Source organism: Brassica oleracea, chromosome C2, assembly GCF_000695525.1.
Source record: "Brassica oleracea var. oleracea cultivar TO1000 chromosome C2, BOL, whole genome shotgun sequence".
Classification (NCBI taxonomy): Eukaryota; Viridiplantae; Streptophyta; class Magnoliopsida; order Brassicales; family Brassicaceae; genus Brassica; species Brassica oleracea.
In genome coordinates this window covers 5,636,105-5,654,761 of record NC_027749.1, presented here as the reverse complement: position 1 = coordinate 5,654,761, position 18,657 = coordinate 5,636,105, and the positions used below count along the sequence as shown (strand labels likewise).

At 35.9% G+C, this 18,657-nt stretch overlaps 4 protein-coding genes across 4 annotated transcripts; 2 read left to right on the top strand and 2 right to left on the bottom strand.

Annotated features, from left to right (window-relative positions):
- The first annotated feature begins 1,688 nt into the window (after positions 1-1,688).
- On the top strand, positions 1,689-6,232 carry LOC106319280 (probable anion transporter 6, chloroplastic). The gene is made up of 15 exons (XM_013757567.1): positions 1,689-2,127; positions 2,789-2,934; positions 3,010-3,109; positions 3,313-3,365; positions 3,669-3,743; positions 3,857-3,937; positions 4,045-4,091; positions 4,355-4,422; positions 4,636-4,751; positions 4,838-4,874; positions 5,012-5,107; positions 5,195-5,336; positions 5,413-5,465; positions 5,640-5,726; positions 5,799-6,232. Exons 1-15 carry the CDS (start codon positions 1,768-1,770, stop codon positions 5,904-5,906), a joined length of 1,569 nt encoding a protein of 522 aa, XP_013613021.1. The 5' UTR covers positions 1,689-1,767; the 3' UTR covers positions 5,907-6,232.
- A 380-nt stretch (positions 6,233-6,612) lies between these two features.
- LOC106326412 lies at positions 6,613-7,387 on the top strand. Its single transcript, XM_013764399.1, has one exon. The coding sequence runs from the start codon at positions 6,670-6,672 to the stop codon at positions 7,147-7,149; it is 480 nt and encodes a 159-aa protein (XP_013619853.1). The 5' UTR covers positions 6,613-6,669; the 3' UTR covers positions 7,150-7,387.
- Positions 7,388-8,122: 735 nt separating this feature from the next.
- Positions 8,123-12,960, bottom strand: LOC106319433 (protein S-acyltransferase 24). The gene is made up of 13 exons (XM_013757761.1): positions 12,537-12,960; positions 12,307-12,447; positions 11,594-11,706; positions 11,072-11,151; positions 10,809-10,972; positions 10,359-10,497; positions 10,158-10,257; positions 9,939-9,996; positions 9,746-9,823; positions 9,532-9,630; positions 9,171-9,249; positions 8,921-9,069; positions 8,123-8,691 (listed from the first exon to the last, which is right to left on the bottom strand). The coding sequence occupies exons 1-13, from the start codon at positions 12,798-12,800 to the stop codon at positions 8,287-8,289; spliced, it is 1,869 nt and encodes a 622-aa protein (XP_013613215.1). The 5' UTR covers positions 12,801-12,960; the 3' UTR covers positions 8,123-8,286.
- A 4,976-nt stretch (positions 12,961-17,936) lies between these two features.
- On the bottom strand, positions 17,937-18,557 carry LOC106323287 (putative glucan endo-1,3-beta-glucosidase GVI; the record flags this gene model as incomplete). Its single annotated transcript, XM_013761433.1, has 1 exon — positions 17,937-18,557. A coding segment is annotated over one exon (603 nt), but the record flags the coding sequence as incomplete, so codon positions are not given.
- Between the last annotated feature and the right edge of the window lie 100 nt (positions 18,558-18,657).

Here is an 18,657-nt window from a genome sequence, read left to right as displayed (position 1 = left end):
TTTTAAGGTATATGAAACAAAAATTGGAAATAACAATTCTCTGCAATTAAATAATAAGATAATAAAATTGTAAAAATACAAAATAAAACAAAAAATATACACAGAAAGAAAGATTTAGTAAAATAAAATCATAATATAATTTCCATAATTGATAGTGCTCAGTTACACTAAAAAGTCTAAATTTACGACATACACAGTTTTATTCACATCTTTAAACCTATTATCTAATTAAAATGATTCTAAAAAAAGTACCAGCATGAAGAGTTAGAAAATATACGATAAAATATAATACATAAAGTTAAAAATACATTATCACTGATCACTAAAAAAAAATCATGTTAGTAGTAATAAAAATGAAATGACAACACTTTATTAAAACCATAGAACGGTACGCAATAAGGTGTTATTAAATATACAAACTACAAATTAAATATGTTCAACGCAAACACACATAAAAATGAGACATCATATTTGGATATATTTAAATAAATAATTTTAAATATATTATATTCTTGATAATTTTAAAATTACTTAAAAAGAAACTAAATTATTAAAAAATTAATATACAAATAAAACTAAAGCAATATTTTGTGACGTCAAAATAATAAATGAATGAAAAATATATTATGTTAATAAAATAGATTTTAGATTTTAAAGACTTCTAATTCATGTAATATTACAAAATTCAAATTTTTTTTATTACAATTAATATTTTACCATTAGATATATTAAAATAGTATTCTAGATCGATATTCAATTGTCAGTTTTCAACTATTACACGTAAAAAAATATTATTAAGTACGGTTTTTTTGAAAATGGGGTTTTATATTTTAAGTAGGTTATTGTAGTACTTTTCTTTTCGTGAATTTATTGGAGATGAGATTCTGATCTTTTAAACTAAGATAATTTATGTTCTATACATAATTATATTTTTTTTACATAACTCTAAAATCTCGAACTTAATTATTCATATTTTATTTGTTAATTGTGTTACATATAATAAAATTACTTACTTCAAACTAAAAATATATATAAAAAATCAAATTTAAAAATTAGTTATATATAATTTAATATACAAAAATTTACATACAAATAAAAATGATAAATGTAACAAATTTAAATATATTATCTAGCATAATTAATTTTAGAATCTAAGCTATGATGTGATACAAATTAAAACCAAAACCCAAATTACTCAATCCAAATCCGAACGCCAAACCTTGTGCCCAACCTAGCATTCTCTCCATGCATCTCTAGAAATACATTATCTTCCAATTCGAACGATCTAGCCAATTTAAAGTATCTCTGAAGAAATCAATTGTCAAATTCACCCAGAGACAATGAACAAGATGTTGAAATCGAAGGGTGTGGACTTTAACCTGAATCCAATTGGGATTACAAGCCAGAACTGTAAAATTTCATTGATCTTCAGGTAGTAGTGAGATACAAAAGGGTTGATCCAGTCAAGAACTTGATCATCCATGTTTAATAAGCATATTGGGACCAGAGAGAGCTTATGTAATAAGACCAGAAGACTAATAAAGATCTTAACTTTGTTGTTCTATTATTCGAAAGTAGAGTGACGCACGCAAAGGCAAGATTTTGATACCGAAGCGGGACCCACAATTGGAGACTCCACGGTGAGCCACACAAGCTTTTCTACTGCTCCACCGTGTCCTCCTCTCTCCCTCTTCTTCATTTCTCAATTTCACTTTTTATTCGGTTCTTCCTCTCTCTCTCTCTCTCTCTCTGACACCATCGTCAACAATGGCGAGACTTACCTTGAGACCCAACAATCGTCTCTTCTCCTCTCCTCTCCAAACACACAACCATCCTTTCCTCTCCCTCTCCCTCTACACCATCACCCCTCCCTCCTTCCCCCACCACCACAATCCTCTCAAATCAAGGGTCAAGTGCTCCGCCAGTGGCACAGAACGTGTCAGAGAGAGCAAGAAGCTTCCCAAGAGCCCTATCAAAGAAGACCTTCCTAACCCTGGCTCTGATTCCAAAGCTCTGAGTACAGAAACGGGTATAGAACAGAACTGGCCTCCATGGAAGAATATACCAGAGCGATACAAGCTCATCGGCGCCACTTCCCTCGCCTTTGTCATCTGCAACATGGACAAGGTGTCTTCTTTGATTAAAAGTTTTCATTTTTATGGTATAGGTAGCTTGCATAAGATATGAGGATTATGTTCATGTGAATTTGAGTTCAATTTAGCATCAAGTTCTTTGTATTGTGTTCTTAGATTTCAATTTTGAATAAATGTCTCATTTTTTATGGTTTAGGTAAGTTTGCATAAGATATTAAAGATCAGGTTCATGTGAATTTGAGTTTAATTTAGCATCGGGTTCATTGACTAAGTAGATGTTGTGTTCTTAGCTTTCAATTTTGAACAAAAAGTTCTCATTTTTATGCTTTAGCATAAGATATGAGGATTATGTTCATGTGAATTTGAGTTTAATTTGGCATCAGGTTATTTGACTAAGTAGATATTGTGTTCTTTGATTGCAACATGGACAAGGTGTGTTCTTTGATTGCAATTTGAATAAAGTTTTCATTTTAATGGTTTAGGTAAGGTTGCATAAGATATGAGGATCAGGTTCATGTGAATTTGAGTTATTTTAAGCATCGGGTTATTTGACTAAGTAGATATTGTGTTCTTAGATTTCAAGTTTTTGAATAAAGTTTTCATTTTTATGGTTTAGGACCTTTAGGTAGCCTGCATAAGATATTAAGGATCAGGTTCATGTGACTAAGTAAATGTTGTGTGGTGAGAATTGGCAGGTGAACTTGAGTATAGCTATAATACCAATGTCACACCAGTTTGGATGGAGCTCATCTGTGGCTGGCTTGGTCCAGTCATCTTTCTTTTGGGGTTATGCCTTGAGCCAGTTGCCTGGTGGTTGGCTTTCCAAGATTTTCGGCGGCAGGTTTGTCTTTTTCATTCAGGTCTTCCCAGTTTTGCTCCTCTGCTTAATGTCTAATGTATCCTTTGTTAACTGCAGAAAAGTTCTGGAGATCGGCGTGTTTACATGGTCTTTTGCTACAGCTCTTGTTCCACTACTTGCTGGGTTTATGCCCGGGTTGATCTTTTCTAGAATTTTGGTAAGGTCCATATGTCTTTGTTGTTTTATGCTGATTCATGCAATCATATCTTGTTAAATATTTTTCTTAGTTTGTTAAAAAGAGAAAGAATCCCATGTAAATGACTCTTTTGTTAAGTTTTAAGCCTTCTCTCTGCCGCACACCCTGCTTTAGTTAGCCTTACATTATGTCTTTGTCTTTAACACAGAGATTTGTAACTCCAGGTGGGAATAGGAGAAGGTGTTTCCCCGTCCGCTGCAACTGACCTTATTGCCAGGCATGTACCCAATCTGGAGCAAATTTGAGGAGTGCTCATACTTTAATATAGATGATGTTGTTTAGCTGCTTATATGCAGCCTTGTCTTTTGATATTTAGCTCATGAATTAGATATGAGAATATACTGCAGTACATTTGTTTCTATAGGTAGTAGCATGTACATGGACATCCATGGCCCATGTGCAAGTATTCATCCATTTAGTCACTTTTAGCTTAAAATTCTGTCTGATCATATTGTTTCATAGCTTTTATCCCCATTTTATTTTTCATATCCTAATGGTGCCATTCAACGTCTGAGTACAGGACGATACCTGTTGGGGAGCGCTCAAGGGCCGTAGGCTTTGTTTTTGGAGGATTGAGTTTGGGCAGTGTTCTAGGGTATGGTTTGTTTCTTCATGTGATACTTAGAACTAATGAAAGTTGCAAATATGTGGTTTTATTTTTTCGTTGTTTCTATTTGGTTACCTAACATTATTACCTCCGGTCTGCAGGCTTCTCTTGGCTCCTCCCATTATCCAAACCTTTAATTGGGAATCTGTCTTTTACCTGTTTGGTCTCCTTGGTATTGGCTGGTAAGTCTCATCGACTGGTGACTAAACACTTTCACAACATCGCTGTGAGATGCTGACATGTTAGTTTAGTATTCCTGTATTCTGAGGTTTTACCCCATATGTTGAAGGTTCATCGGATTTCAATTTCTTGGTGAAGAAGAAGTTTCACATAGAGGTGGTTTCTCCATCCCTTTACTTATCCAAAGTGTTTTTAACTTTGACTATTTGTAATTGAAGTCCTACCTTTTGTTTTGAATATGGATATAATCAAGGAACGTAGATGTCACATAGTTGGATGTATTACACATTCATTTACTTAGTTTTTTATGACTTGTATTGTCAAGAGTATTAACTTAAGACTTCACTCAGTGAATGGTTTGGATCATGGATCATGGACTTGAACAATATTAACAATCAGGGTTGCTTTTCGTTTGATAGGTGATGAGACCACTACTTCGCATAAACCTGAAAATACTACACGGGAAGAATTGGGAAACTCATTGAAGGTTAGTCTATGTTTAGCAATAAGTCTCTCTGTCAATCCTATTGTTTCTGAGGTCAATATTTAGTTGGAAAAAAAAACAAACTATGACAAGAGAACTGCGTAACCTTAATCAATGACTCTGTCCTATAACTATAAGCAAATGGTTTTGAAAACTCAAAACCTTTCGTTTGGTTTAAGTCAATGCTTCACTTTTTCCTCCTGGTTATTACAACAGGAGATTCCATGGAAGTCGTTTTTCAAAAGCTCAGCTGTTTGGGCAATGATATACACTCACTTTTGTGGAAGTTGGGGTCACTATACCTGTTTATCTTGGCTACCTACTTATTTCAGGTAAATTGCGGTTTCATTACTCATCTTTTGCTCTCCATCATATATTGATGAAGAAAGTAATTTTGATCATATTTTTTGGTATGCAGTGAGGCGCTGAGTTTAAATTTGAGAGACGCTGCTTGGGTAAGTTTAGAACTGTATTTTATATTCTTTTCCGTGGAATTTTATTACAGTAGTGTAAGCATACTCAGTTACTTGGAGAATATATATTCTAAAAAGGTATAACATATGGGATTTTAATATGTGGATGTGAAGATCAGGTTTCAATCCTTCCTCCATTAGCTTCAATTTTCGTGACGAGTCTTGCTTCTCAATTTGCTGACTACTTAATCTCAAATGGAGTTGAGACTACCACGGTATAAATTCACATTCCTTCTCCTTGTGTACAAACCCTTTTGTTAACGGTCTTAGCATGTGAACTCCGTGGTGAACTTTCCATGTAGGTTCGAAAGATATGTCAAACGATTGCGTTCTTGGCACCAGCGATATGCATGACGCTTTCATCTGTGGACATTGGATTGCCACCTTGGGAAATTGCCGGAATCTTGACAGCAGGCTTGGCCCTATCAAGTTTTGCTTTATCAGGTAACGGCAGATCTTCTTTCTTCCATCAAAAATCTTTTAGTAACATCATAGAGAGAAACATTGTTTCTTTTTACAGGACTTTATTGTACTCATCAGGACATCTCACCCGAATATGCAAGCATACTTCTGGTACATGTGGTTTATCATACTTTTAGACCATATGATGTCATCTAAAACTCTTTTTACTTTTAATTATGATGAACCAAACATTAGTCCAAGCGTGACGCCAATGAGTTATGAAACTATATTTGAGTATATGAAGATATAGCTTCTTGCTAAACTTGTTACGGGTGTGTTTATTAGGGCATTACCAATACAGTAGGAGCAGTACCTGGGATTGTAGGTGTGGCCTTAACTGGTTTTCTCCTTGACTCGACTCATTCATGGACTGTAAGTTTGCTAACTTTACCTCAAATCATGATGTTCAGTACTTAAAACTAATTGTTGATTCTGTTGTGGTAGATGTCTCTATTTGCGCCATCAATATTCTTCTACTTGACGGGGACGGTTGTATGGTTGGCATTTGCAAGTAGTAAGCCTCAGAAGTTTACTAAGGATCATGACTCATAGTGAGAGTTTTGTTTCTTCTTCATTCTTGAGCAAAAGAAAGCAAATATAGACTTTGGTTATGTATAGGTGAAAGAAATGGTAAAGAGAGCAGTGTTAGTTTTGTTTACTAGCTCAGCGTTTATGGTATTGCGCTTGTTCTGGCTATATAGTGCAGGCATTCTGGTTTAAATTGGGCAAGGGAATTTTTTTGGTTCAATTTGCCCCGGTTTAACCGGTTGTCATCACCCTTTTAGAAATTTCAAATGTATTGTATCTTTTTTTTTTTTGTAACAAGATAAATAACAATAACAAGTAAGTCGGTCTATGAAGATAAAGTTACACAGTTATTGATAAATGTTTCATTTTCTCAAAAGATTATCCGAATATCTTTAAAAGATAGGGTGAATTAGCCAAATCGCGAAAATTTCTCCTGAGCAAAACAATTCGAAATATGAATTAAATTTTTCCGGGTTAGAAGAAAATTAATTTCATCTTTGGTTCAGAGTAAGACGAATTCAAATACTATTAGAGAAAATACTACGGTTTTTGACTCCGGTTTCTCCTAATCCAATCCAATCCAATCCGGTACGTAATTCTGGTTTGATTAAATTAGTAATTAATATTTACTTAAAATTACAATATTGACCACGCGTAACCGCCATAAATAGAGGGACGCGAATCAAACGGAATCGGTGAATCTTTCAACAGAAACGGATTAATTAACACAGACGCATCTCTCTCTCTCTAAACAGTTTCTTCAACTTTCTCTCTCTAACTGCAAGTCATGGCGGCTACTGGAAGAAGATCAAACGGCTCGTCAGTTCTATACCCTCACTCTTCTTCCCACCGTCATCAAAGATCGGCGTCTCCATGCAACATCAACCTCCGTCTAAAGAGGTTCTCCCTCGGGAACAGCCCTAACCCTAACCCTCCCTCCTCCGCCGCGGCTTCGAATCAGAAGCGGAAGTGCTCGTGCTCCCCGACGACGCACCCCGGATCGTTCCGCTGCGGTTTTCACCGCCGATTGGAGAACGAGAAGATCAAAGCCCTAGCTTCGTCGAAGAGTGGTGATTCGGGGCTGTATCTGAGAAAATTGGCTCTGGCGAATTCGCTGGCGAGGATCGGGAGCGTGGAGGAGGAGCGGTTTAGGAAGTATCTGACGGAGAGTATTGTTAAACCGTCGTCTCTCCTTATCCGCCGTCGTTTTGAGTTCAGGCCGCGGCTTAGCCGCTTCTACGTGATGCATAAAGATCCGAAAGATTAGAATAAATAGTAATAATCTAGGTTTTTTTTTTTAGAAATTGGCTTTTTTTTTTATAATTTGTTTCTTGCGTGTGAAGGAACTATGTTTTGGTGTTCCTTGGCGCGGTGTATCGAAGTTTGTGTGCATTGTACATGATGATGACATCACTAGGACGTGTTCTTGATTTGGTTTCTTAAATTTTTCATTAGAAACTTTGTTAATCTGAGTCATTTAAACTCTGATCCTCTGCGTTCGCTAAGCTTTACGTTTTCACTTTTGGTATGTCTGAGTCAGTCTGACTATGAAGTTTCCATTTATTTTTATTTATACAATGAGAGGTACACTATGCGTCATTAAATGTTATTTTTCACTATTGATGATGATTCAATTTTTTGTTGAACACCCCTTCTATAACACAGGAAAGGAAAGAAGAGATACTTCAGATTCAAGGATCTTGTCGAGATTTTTCTATAATTAATTAGATTTTTTTTTTCTTGAGAATCGTTTCGTTGTCACATACACGTACACGTAGTTAATGTCCAACTAAGATTTTGTAGCTTTGTTGAAATTTGAGACTTTACAATAGTATAGATTCTATCTTTGGTAGTATATTCATGAATCATGATAGGTGTACTGTAATCTACAAAATGTGGGCAATGTCCAACTAGTTTTTCATGGCATGACCTTCGCATTTTATTACAGAACAAACAAGCTTCTATCTTGTAGTAGATTAACCATTAACTTGCAAATGGAAATGTAATACAACTTGCCTAAACACTATCAACGTCGTTAACGACGCAGTATTAGCCTATTAGGTCACACTCACACATTGTCTACCAAGTTGTTTGCAACGTCATCTCTCACGTTAATCATCATCATATACATAACACCAGTCTTTCTTTTCCCATTTGTAGTTCGTTGTTGCATGTATAATCTGTAATGCTGTATTTGTGACGATTAATATACATTTGGTTATGATTTAAAAAGGCAATGATTGATACTTGTGGTTCAAACTTTCATACCTCAACTTAGAAAACATGACGTACAGCCATTTCTGTTAAACAACTATCTTCACCAGAAATGGGATGTTATAATTACCCGGACAAGAGGACACACGTGTTTCTTAAAACACAAATGCACAGTTGGAAGACGACCATATCATGGAGGTACAACAGGTCGGGTTGGGTTCCGGCCAAGACCAAGTCCCAAACCTAAAGGAACACTATCACTCTTAGGCTTACTGCTATGGCTATGGCTGCAGTTTGAAGAATGAACATGTGCTGACTGCGAATTATGTATTGGGTTAACATCGATAGCAACGTGGCCATTGCCATTCTGAAGATTAGAACTCCGCTGCATCTGCATCATGCTAATACCCTCTTGTCTTGGTGTTGTGTCTTCTTCATGACACTCAATATCTTCATTATAACCTTTCACCAAGAAGTCCGAGCAGTTTCTTCTGCAGCCGTGATCGTAAGGATTCCTGAAGCGACCTCCAGGACCTCTTAGGTAGCTGTAGCGCAGCGCATTAGCCATTTCGTTTGTGGTTATATTTCTCGATATCTGTAAAGGAATAGAGACTATGTATCTTCAAACTGGAAGAAGATAAACATCTCAATCATGAAAATAATATTAATCCTCTCTAGTCTACTTAGCGAGTTCTAGCTCCACTGGAGCTAATATAGAGATCATTAACCAGAGGAAGAGAAGTAGAAAAGACTAGTCTCTGTACCATTTAGATCATAAAAGGAACAAACACGTTATAAAAATAAACAAAGAGTCCGAAAAAAACCTGAGACGCTTGTACGACTGTTAAGACGGCAACTGAAAAGAAGAGGCAGAACTCAATAATCAGAAAGGATAATGCACCCACGTGATTACTAGCGACATGGCTCACCCATGCTCCAAACGAAGATGGAGCTGAAGGGTCACTCAAGACTCCTGCATGTGTATAACACATCGTTTACATTTCTGTCTGAAAGTTTTCTCCAGGTTTAAATTTCAGGATAAGCTTTAAAGAGAATCTTCTGTTACAAACATACTTGCAAGAGTGACGCCACCAGTTATCAGCATCGCTAGAACTTCAAGTAGAAGAAAAAGAAAAAAGTCCCACTTGTTTTTCTGCAAGAGTGATAAGTGAAAAACAAACCGATCCACGGATTAGTATCACCCTCGAGCTGCAAAACTAATAGATCAAAACCACTAGCAAGCAAAATAAATAGAAGAGGTGATGCGACACCAAGAAACATCTCTGTTCATTTCTAAGGCATTGAAGCCTGGTCAAATCAAATGAAACGAGATAAAATAAGGCAGATCTAGTTATTGAAAGTTAGTATCAAAGCCTGATCTGTCCTATCCTATTTTGTCACCTTATATTTTTCAGCAACTGAAATATGTACTTACTTTTCCGACACAGTTTGAAACCCAAGGACAATGGTGGTCAAATTGCTCTACGCAACGATCACAGGTGGAACAGTGCTTAGCTCGAAGAGGTCTGATTATCTGAACAAAAAGAAACAAAGTACACGCTAAGAATTACATTCCGTGTTGTGCATAACCTATTTGATATTTGGCGTTAATATTCAAGAAAGACATAAAAGGGATGCTGAGGAAGTACCTTGCACGTTGCACACAGCTGCGTCCAATTCCCAGAAAGCAAAGCAGGGTTGTTTAGCTCTATTTTCAACAGTGGTTCCTGTAAAGGGGCAAGCAAATTTGTGATGGCACTTGAACAGAAAAATAGTACTCGAGTAAGATGTGGACAATTATGTCAATCAAACAAGAGAGCCAATAAAGTTAAAGGTACCAACATCGTCTTTCATGGTCTGCGGATCATGTCTGTTCATTCTGATGTAACCTGGATCCTTTCTGTAATAAGAAAAAAGATTTATATTAAAAACGACAAGAAAACCACTTCTTGAGATACAAAGGTACTTTCGAACTACTACTACACAGGAAAACAAGAAATTCACACTGCAGGGGAGTAAGGCCTTAAAAAGAAACTGAAGCAAGATAGGGTGAGAATATACTTGCTACAACGGTAAAACAAGGCTAGCCCTGCTGTTGCAAGAAAGAATCCCAGCCACGCAAGCGAACCAATCCCAGTTGATAGCTTTGGCAGATTAGATGCTGCAGTGACCAAAGAGTTCATAAAATAACAAGTGAGCATGCATAGAATAGTTACTTGATATGTTGCAACAAAAGAGATCCAAGAAGGCAAAGGTAACAACCCAAAATAACAGAATTAGTATATATGAGCAGAAGCAGTAGGATCATGAACCAAAGAACTGGAGCAAGTCCCAACTTTGACAATTTTCCGAGGGGAGTGCTTCCGTCACACCGCTTTTCAAGCAGCCTTCTAGCATTACCCTGCAATGAAGTGTTTATCAGACAAATATTAAGACAAAAATATTTGAAATAACTTTCTCAGTGTAATGTTATTCATTTTGAATATAAAAAAACTGCATGTTTGAAGAAACTAACATGGTGCAAGCACAAACTGTAATTTGTTTCCAGGTATGCAAAGGTCTAACGCGATGCACAACATTCTTAACAAACATCAGACCAATAGAATGATTACAACTACAGTATAATGCTATCAGTAGCAGCCGCTAAAAGCATCACATAGATAGTATAACTAAAAATTGGTTCACAACATAAAAAGTGGAACGGATACCTACAAGGAAAAACGAAACTTGTCGGTGATTCTTTTCAGCAGCAAGTTGTGCGGGGGTAAGCCCGGTATTGTCAGTAATCATCAAATCTTCTTTCTTCCCAGCCTGAACCAATACAGTGCAAGCCTCCAAATTACCTCGAATGGCAGCCCAGTGCAAAGGAGTGCAACCTGATAACAGAGTCAATGGAGAAAAGATTATATAAATGTTTGGTTTTCTAGTCTAGCTAATTAAATAAAGAGGTCAAAGAAAATTGTTTGTAAAACCACCTTCTTTGTCCTGCCGTCCTCTATATGCGTCTAAAAATAAAAGAAGGCGAATGGAATCTGCAAATCCTTTATATGCAGCCCTGAATTTCTCAAACACACAAAAAGAAAAGAACGAAAATTATAACTGTTTCCTGGATAGTTACTGCAAATTGCGATATAATTTGGAGTTCAGCATGAGCAAGCTTGAAACCATGCAGCAGTAAAGAACTCTCGTCTCTCAGTAGAAGTACGAGAACAAATTAACCAGTATAATTTTAGTTTCCATATCGAACAGAACACACATATTTCACAGATCTTCATAACAAAAGAACTCGAGAGCCAGCAAAAACAATTTTAGCAACTAAGACAGCCTAGAGGAACAACATGCAAAGAAAACAAGAACAAAAAATTATCCAGTCTCGAAATGAACACGCAAGGTTGCAAACCATAAGAATTTAGAAGTAAATAGAAAAGAAGCCAAAACCATTAACTAATTAACAAGTTCAAGAAGGCAAGTTTGTATTCCACTATGCGGAAACCTACCAGTGCAATGGGCTTCTTCCATCATTATCGGGGACATCAGGATCAGCATTCCACTTTGAGACGACGTGGCAAAGAAAAGCAGTCTGGCCATACTGTGCTGCAACATGTGTTGGCTACAAAGAGTTTAACATGAATATTAACATGCATCCATCGAGAAACAAGAGAAGGAAAATATGATAGGATCCAGCGGAGAAGTTAAAACTCATAATCCAAACTTTACTAAGAAATAACGAGAATAAGAAAAGAGAGTAATCTAAACCAACGGGGACAACAGGGACAAGGTCTCCTTAGATTTCTAAATCCCAAATGAATTCGATATCACTATGAACTTTCTAAAAATTAGGAGTACCCTCACGCATGAATGTAGGACAGATATTAGCTGACTGAATCGAGACAAAATTCAAAGCTCTCTCTAATTTAGAGAAAAATTTGAATAATGGGTCATGAAACTGCTCAATATCGTTTCAAGACAAAGTACGTTCAGGTACTTACAGACTTAGATCAAGCCATATGAATAACGTCACATAATATCTTCCTAACTAAAACAACTGTCAAAGTAGGAAATGCTAAGTGTTAACTACATGAGCCTCACAGCACACTAGAAAAATGCAACCACAATATGACAACCAATACTAGGCACAGAACCTGAGTGCCAACCTCAAGCAACGAAACAAAAACAAACTCCACAAAGAAAGAGAAAGTAGAGTTAGAACCTGATATCCATACATATCAGTTGCATCTACCCTTGCACCCTCTTGCAATAAGAGTTCAGCAACTTGTATAGCACCACGAACAGCACTCCAATGCAATGCAGTCTGTCCCGTATGATCCGTCGCGTTAATATCTCCACCGTGCTGTAAACCCCCCCAAATCAAAGATTACATCAATTATAAAAAAAAAAACTCTCACAACCACAAAAAAAGGATTGAACTTTCGTAACAACCTCGATAATGTACTGAGCAACAGCACTACGGTTGTTCAACGCGGACCAGTGAAGAGCAAAGTAGCCAAGCCCATCGGGCTCAGAGACAGAGCAACCCTCACACTCCACCAATCTATGAAGCTTCTCCAAATCGCCGTAAGCCGATGCAGTGTACACATCGTTCTTCAAGCTCTCGTCTTCAACCGGCTTTGAACTCGATTCGCCGCCCTTCTCCTTGGGATTATTCGATTCGACTTCTTCCACCACCTCAATCTCCGACGACATTTTTATCTAGATTCTACAAGATATTGTGTGAGTATGGCGATGATTCGAATCCCTTGGGTTGACTTTAACGATTAGTCTCTCCCTCGCCGCCTTGGCGTAGACTAATCGTGAGAGAGAGAGAGAGAGAGAGAGAGAGAGAGAGAGAGAGAGAGGATGGTGTTAGGGTTTTTCTGTGGAATAAGAGGGAAGAAGAAATGATTGGTTATGACTAGGAGATGAATCCAAATCAACATACCGGTCTGAGTCAGACCCACTCAAATCTCACCGTTCGTTGCATTTTAAACCGTTTCTTTTGTTCAAACAAGGGTCTGTTTGTTTCACCATATATCTATCTCCCTCTAGACGATTCATTTGTATGATCTATTCAGATGATCCATTCAGATTTTTGTGACTGTTTGTTTGTCCATCTAGATAGTTCATCTAGATGAATCATCTAAATGGATCTTATGTCTGTTTCTTTATTTTCATTTCCATCCAAATAAGTTTAGTAAACAAATTATCAAAACACCTTTGTGTTGATTTAGTAATATATTTGATATTAATTTTAACTATATTACATTTAATTATTTAGACTAATATATTTACATTATAATTATTTCAAAATTAACGGGGTTTTCTGTGGGTTTGGCAGGAAAATAAGATTTTTTGGTTTTAGCGGGAAAACACATTTTTCGGTTTTGGAGGAAAAATATTTTTTTTTTTGTTTTGGCGGGAAAATATGTTTTGCGGTTTTCGCAGGAAAACACGTTTTTACGGTTTCGCGGTTTTCGCGGGAAAATGAGATTTTCGGTTTTGGTGGGAAAATGAGATTTTCGATTTTGGCGGGAAAACGAGATTTTACGATTTTAGTGGGAACACGCGTTTTTGTGGTTTTGGTGGAAAAATGCGTTTTGGCGGGAAAATACATTTTTTTTTTTTGCTTTGACGGGAAAATGAAAGTTTTCGGTTTTGACGGAAAAACATGATTTTGCAATTTTGGCGGGAAAACGTATTTTTGCGGTTTTTGCGGGAAAACGCGTTTTTGGGTTTTTGGCGTGAAAACACGTTTTTTCAATTTTGGCGGGAAAAAGAGATTTTGCAATTTTGGCGGGAAAACGAGATTTTGCAATGTTGGCGGGAAAACACGTTTTGCGATTTTGGCGGGAAAACATGTTTTTGTATTTTGGTGGAAATTTGCGTTCTGGGTTTTCGGCGCGAAAACATGTTTTTTGTGATTTTGGCATGAAAACATGTTTTTGCGGGAAATTGCAATTTTGGTGGAAAAACATGTTTTTACAATTTTGGCGGGAAAATGGGTTTTTGGGGTTTTGGCGTGAAAAATTAGTTTTTAGATTTTTGCGGGAAAACGCATTTTTGTTGTTTTGTCAGTTTTCGTATGTGACAAAATGATATTATGTTTAGATTTGTAATTTGTGAATTACATTAAGGGCATAATAGACATTATACTATTTTGAATGAACCATCTCCATTCAAATGATCCAAATTGGTTCAGCTGGATGGACTTTAAAATTAAACCTAAATTTCCGAAAGTCATCCGGATGATCCATCTGAATGAGTTGCACTTTTAGTGTCTAAACAGACAAAAATCTCATCTTCATCGAGATGGCTCATCCAGATGGAGAAACAAACGGCCTCAACTCAAACAAATTTCATATAACATCATCATTTTTTTGTGGATGCGAATATCAACGAATCAATGCGAAAATAAGTTTTATGAAAAGAAAAATGATATTTAACGTTAAAATCCTCAACTAAGTTTGTTTTGGGTAAAAACCCTCAAACTAAATATTTAACGAAAAACCCCCTAATAAACTTTATTTAATGAATTAAACCCTAACATGTCATAATTATCATTCCTACCGGTAAATCTTTAGTTTAGGGGTTTTTACATTAAGTAAACATAGTTGAGGGGTTTTACCATTAAAAAATCCAAAAAATCAAAAAAAAAATCACAATTTTATAATATTATCTAAAAATTAGTAACTTAAATTTTCAAAATTAGCATTTTTTAAATTTTTTGTAAAAATATGAGTTTAATGCTTTTTTTTCCCGTCAAGTTGTTAAATTTCATTCAAAAGAAGAATACAAAAACTGGCGGAAGAACTAGAAATCCCCAAGAACACAAGCCCACAAGAAAGACAACTAGAACCCCCTCCGGGGCAACGTAGGAGAATACCAAATACAGACTTAACTATAGCTGCAACAAGGATAAATCAAAAACCCACCATGACGTTAGCACACTGAACTTGCAACCTTCCAACACCACTTGATGTTTCTGAACGAGATTTATCGTTGTCGCCCACAGCCCACCGAACGATAACATCAACTTCTACGAACACAGAGAACACATCTCTTCCACCTAAAGAACCAGACTTTATAACCCAACAAGAGAGAACCACTCAAAGTTCTCCTCTTTCGGATACGGCTGCGACACACTTCATGCGTCCAAGCAACGCCTCAATAAAAGCCATACAACCAACACTCTAATCTCAACAGATCTAGAGATAAGACGAAGTCAATCCCACCCGAACTCACCGAAAACATATAGAAACCGGCAGCAGGAGACAGGAAGCATTCACTACCACATCAAGAACTCGAAAAATTGCAGGTATAGAGACCAAACAACCAAAAGAGGGCCAGCGATTCTCTTTGAGAGCAGAACAAAGCGTAGACAAACTTCCACACAACAATGGAAAACAGCTATTCTAGACCACTTAAAACGGATGTCTCCGCAGTTCGAAAAGTGGAGAGCTCGTGGGCAAACGGAATCAAATCTGACAAGGGAGGAGAACCCCTTCACCACCGGCGAAGCCTCAACTGCAATCTTATCACAAATCCGCCAGATCTGACCCAGATCCGGTTAAAACCACACAAAACAATTCCAATCCCGAGTTCCCTGGCTTCACATCATGGGTAATAGCCTCGCCGGTGCTCCAGCAAAGACATAGAAGACAGAGAGGAAAAGCAGAGACTAGAACTACAGAGAGCAAACTGAAGGGTGACCGGCCGGTGGTAGAACCACCGGCCACCGTAACGCCAACGAGGAAGACGAGAGTTTAATGTTTTTTTAACATCAACATTATATATGCATAACTTAAAAATGTAAAGACCCAGAAAATATAATATAAATTATCTAAAGATTTATTATTACACTTTTATTAGATAAAATATAATTTTTATTATATTTTCTGGTTTTTTACATTTTTAATCTTTTAGTAACTTTATTATAGGTAAATCTTTAGATTATTTTTATTATATTTTCTGGTTTTTTACATTTTAATCATTTAGTAATGTTGATGTTAAAAACACATCAAACTCGTATATTTACAATAAATTTAAAAATGCTAATTTTGAAAATTTAAGTTACTAATTTTTAGATAATATTATAAAATTTTGAATTTTATTTTTATTTTTTGGATTTTTAATGGTAAAACCCCTCAACTATGTTTACTTAATGTAGAAACTCATAATCTAAATATTTACCGGTAGTAACGGTAATTATGACCTGTTAGAGTTTAAATCATTAAATAAAGTTAGTTGGGGGTTCGTTAAATACTTAATTTATGGGTTTTTACCAAAACAAACTTAATTGAGGGTTTTAACATTAAAAATCTAAAGAAAAACTAATTAGAGGAAAGATGGAGATTAAATAGTAAAAAAATAGAGGGAAAATTGTTTTTTGGGGGCCAGAAAAATGATAACTATGTCCTATGAGGCTAATTTATTTTTTTGTGCCATTTTTTCCTTTGATACCTTTTACTATTTTCCAAAATAAATCAAATAAATAGTTGTACAAACAAAAAAAAATTAAAAAATAGTAACTACTGATGAAATACTAATGAAATACTTATTGATATTTTTTTCCTGTTCTAAAAATGTTTAAATCATAATTTCATATTTTGTTCTACAAAAAGTAGAATTGACATTCTACACAGTAGAAAATGTAATCCATTTTTTTCATTGAATCTAATATGTTTAAAATACTTGATCTACGTAAATAATAGTAATCTAAAAAATATTTGAAAAACACATTCCGCACTTAACCTATCGTTCTAAAATCCGTAGAATCCGGAATCTACACATTACTATAAATCTAAAACTAGTATAAATCAATTTAAACATGTTTAATGTGTTCTACATATAGTAGAATACAAATTCTACGGATAAGGATAATCAGTTCCAAAAATATGGGAAGAGAATATTTGGAATTATTTAGTTTCCTTATATTTATTAAATCATTTTTTTTTAAATAAAAAAAGAAAATTGTGATTTATAAAATCAAATTTTGAAATTAAAAAAATTAAAACATTGATTTGGAAACTTCTTCTCACGCCATCTTCTTCTCCCATTTGTTCTTTAAGGAGAAGAGAAAAATGGTTTGATTGATTAGAAATCGAGTTTTAAGAGTTCAGATCGTGTTTGTTTTGTTCCAATCAAGTGGGAATCAAACCAGATTTAACCGACTAAAAAAATCAGGAAATCGATTTGTAAGACTTACCTGGGCACGGGATCGATCGATCCCGAAGATGCGACCGATCGATCGAAGTGGGATCGAGCTTCTGCGATCGACTGGCCTGGGCTTGGTTGATCAGTATATGCTTCGCATATTTTTGTTGTTCTGGATATATTTATCAGGATCAACCGGTTCAGATCGAACGATTGCTTACGGGATCGATCGATCCCTTTGAGAAAAAAAAACTTCGAACTTTAAGTTTTTTTGGGGGATTTTTAATATTTTTTTAATTATTTTTGTTAAAAGTTATATTTTAATATTTAACAATTATTTTATTAATTGTAATTTCGAATTTTTAATTGAAATTAAGGGCAATATTATCATTTTGAAAATATTTAGACTAATAGGACATAAAGTATATGAGATTAACCTAATAGGATATAATTATCATTTTTTTGGTCTAAAAACAATTTTCCCAAAAATAAATTATGAAAACATATAAGAGCATTTCTCTTGTACTAGTAATCAGAAAAAAAAGTTTCCAAAGCCAACTATGTTTTGTTAAGAGATTTCATCATCTCATCGAAACCAATAGTTTACTACATGTGTATATATTGTTGTTAATCTTACTTTAATTAAGCAAAAAACAACTAGAGCATTATTATTAGTAAAAAACAGGAAAGTCATAGAAACTTTCACACTCAAAATAGCTTGTAGATGGGTTTCATATCAACAGGATTGTACAATCCGAAGTTCTGTTCAGTCCCGGGCGGCTTCTGGTTCTCATTGAACGTTGCGAATATAAACCCATCGACACCACTGTTAGGCCTCTTCGGTGTCCCTTTGCCGCTATCTACATGCTTCACAAAGTTTCCGTTATAGGTAGCTGCAATAAGCGGCGTGGTCATGTCTCCGTTGCCCGCGGACGGCCATCCAGTCTCAGACACCACCATAGGTAAATCTTTCACGCCTTCCCTCTCCATTGCCCACAAGAACGCGTCGAACATGGCATCAAACAAGTTTGAATATCCCAGTGGTCCGTCTTGTACCACGACGGCCTCGCTCTTGGAAGTGGCGTAGTGGAGGTGAATGTTCACCGGGTCGGATGCGTAAGGGAAGTAAGGGTAGATGTTGACGAGGATTGGCGTACTCGTTTGAGACAGAAACTTCAGAACCGGGGTGAGTTGTTCACGCGCCTGGGACGTGAACATTCCCGCGGAAGGTGGGTAGGACTGTCCGAGGTTCCCCATAGACACAACAGTGCTTATGGAGATCGGAAGATTCCTTGACTTGACGAGGTGTAAATATATATTAAATAATTAAAAGTCAGCAACTATTACATATATAATAAAATTGATGCGAACGTATAAATCAATTTTATTAATACAAACAATTTTTTAAAAA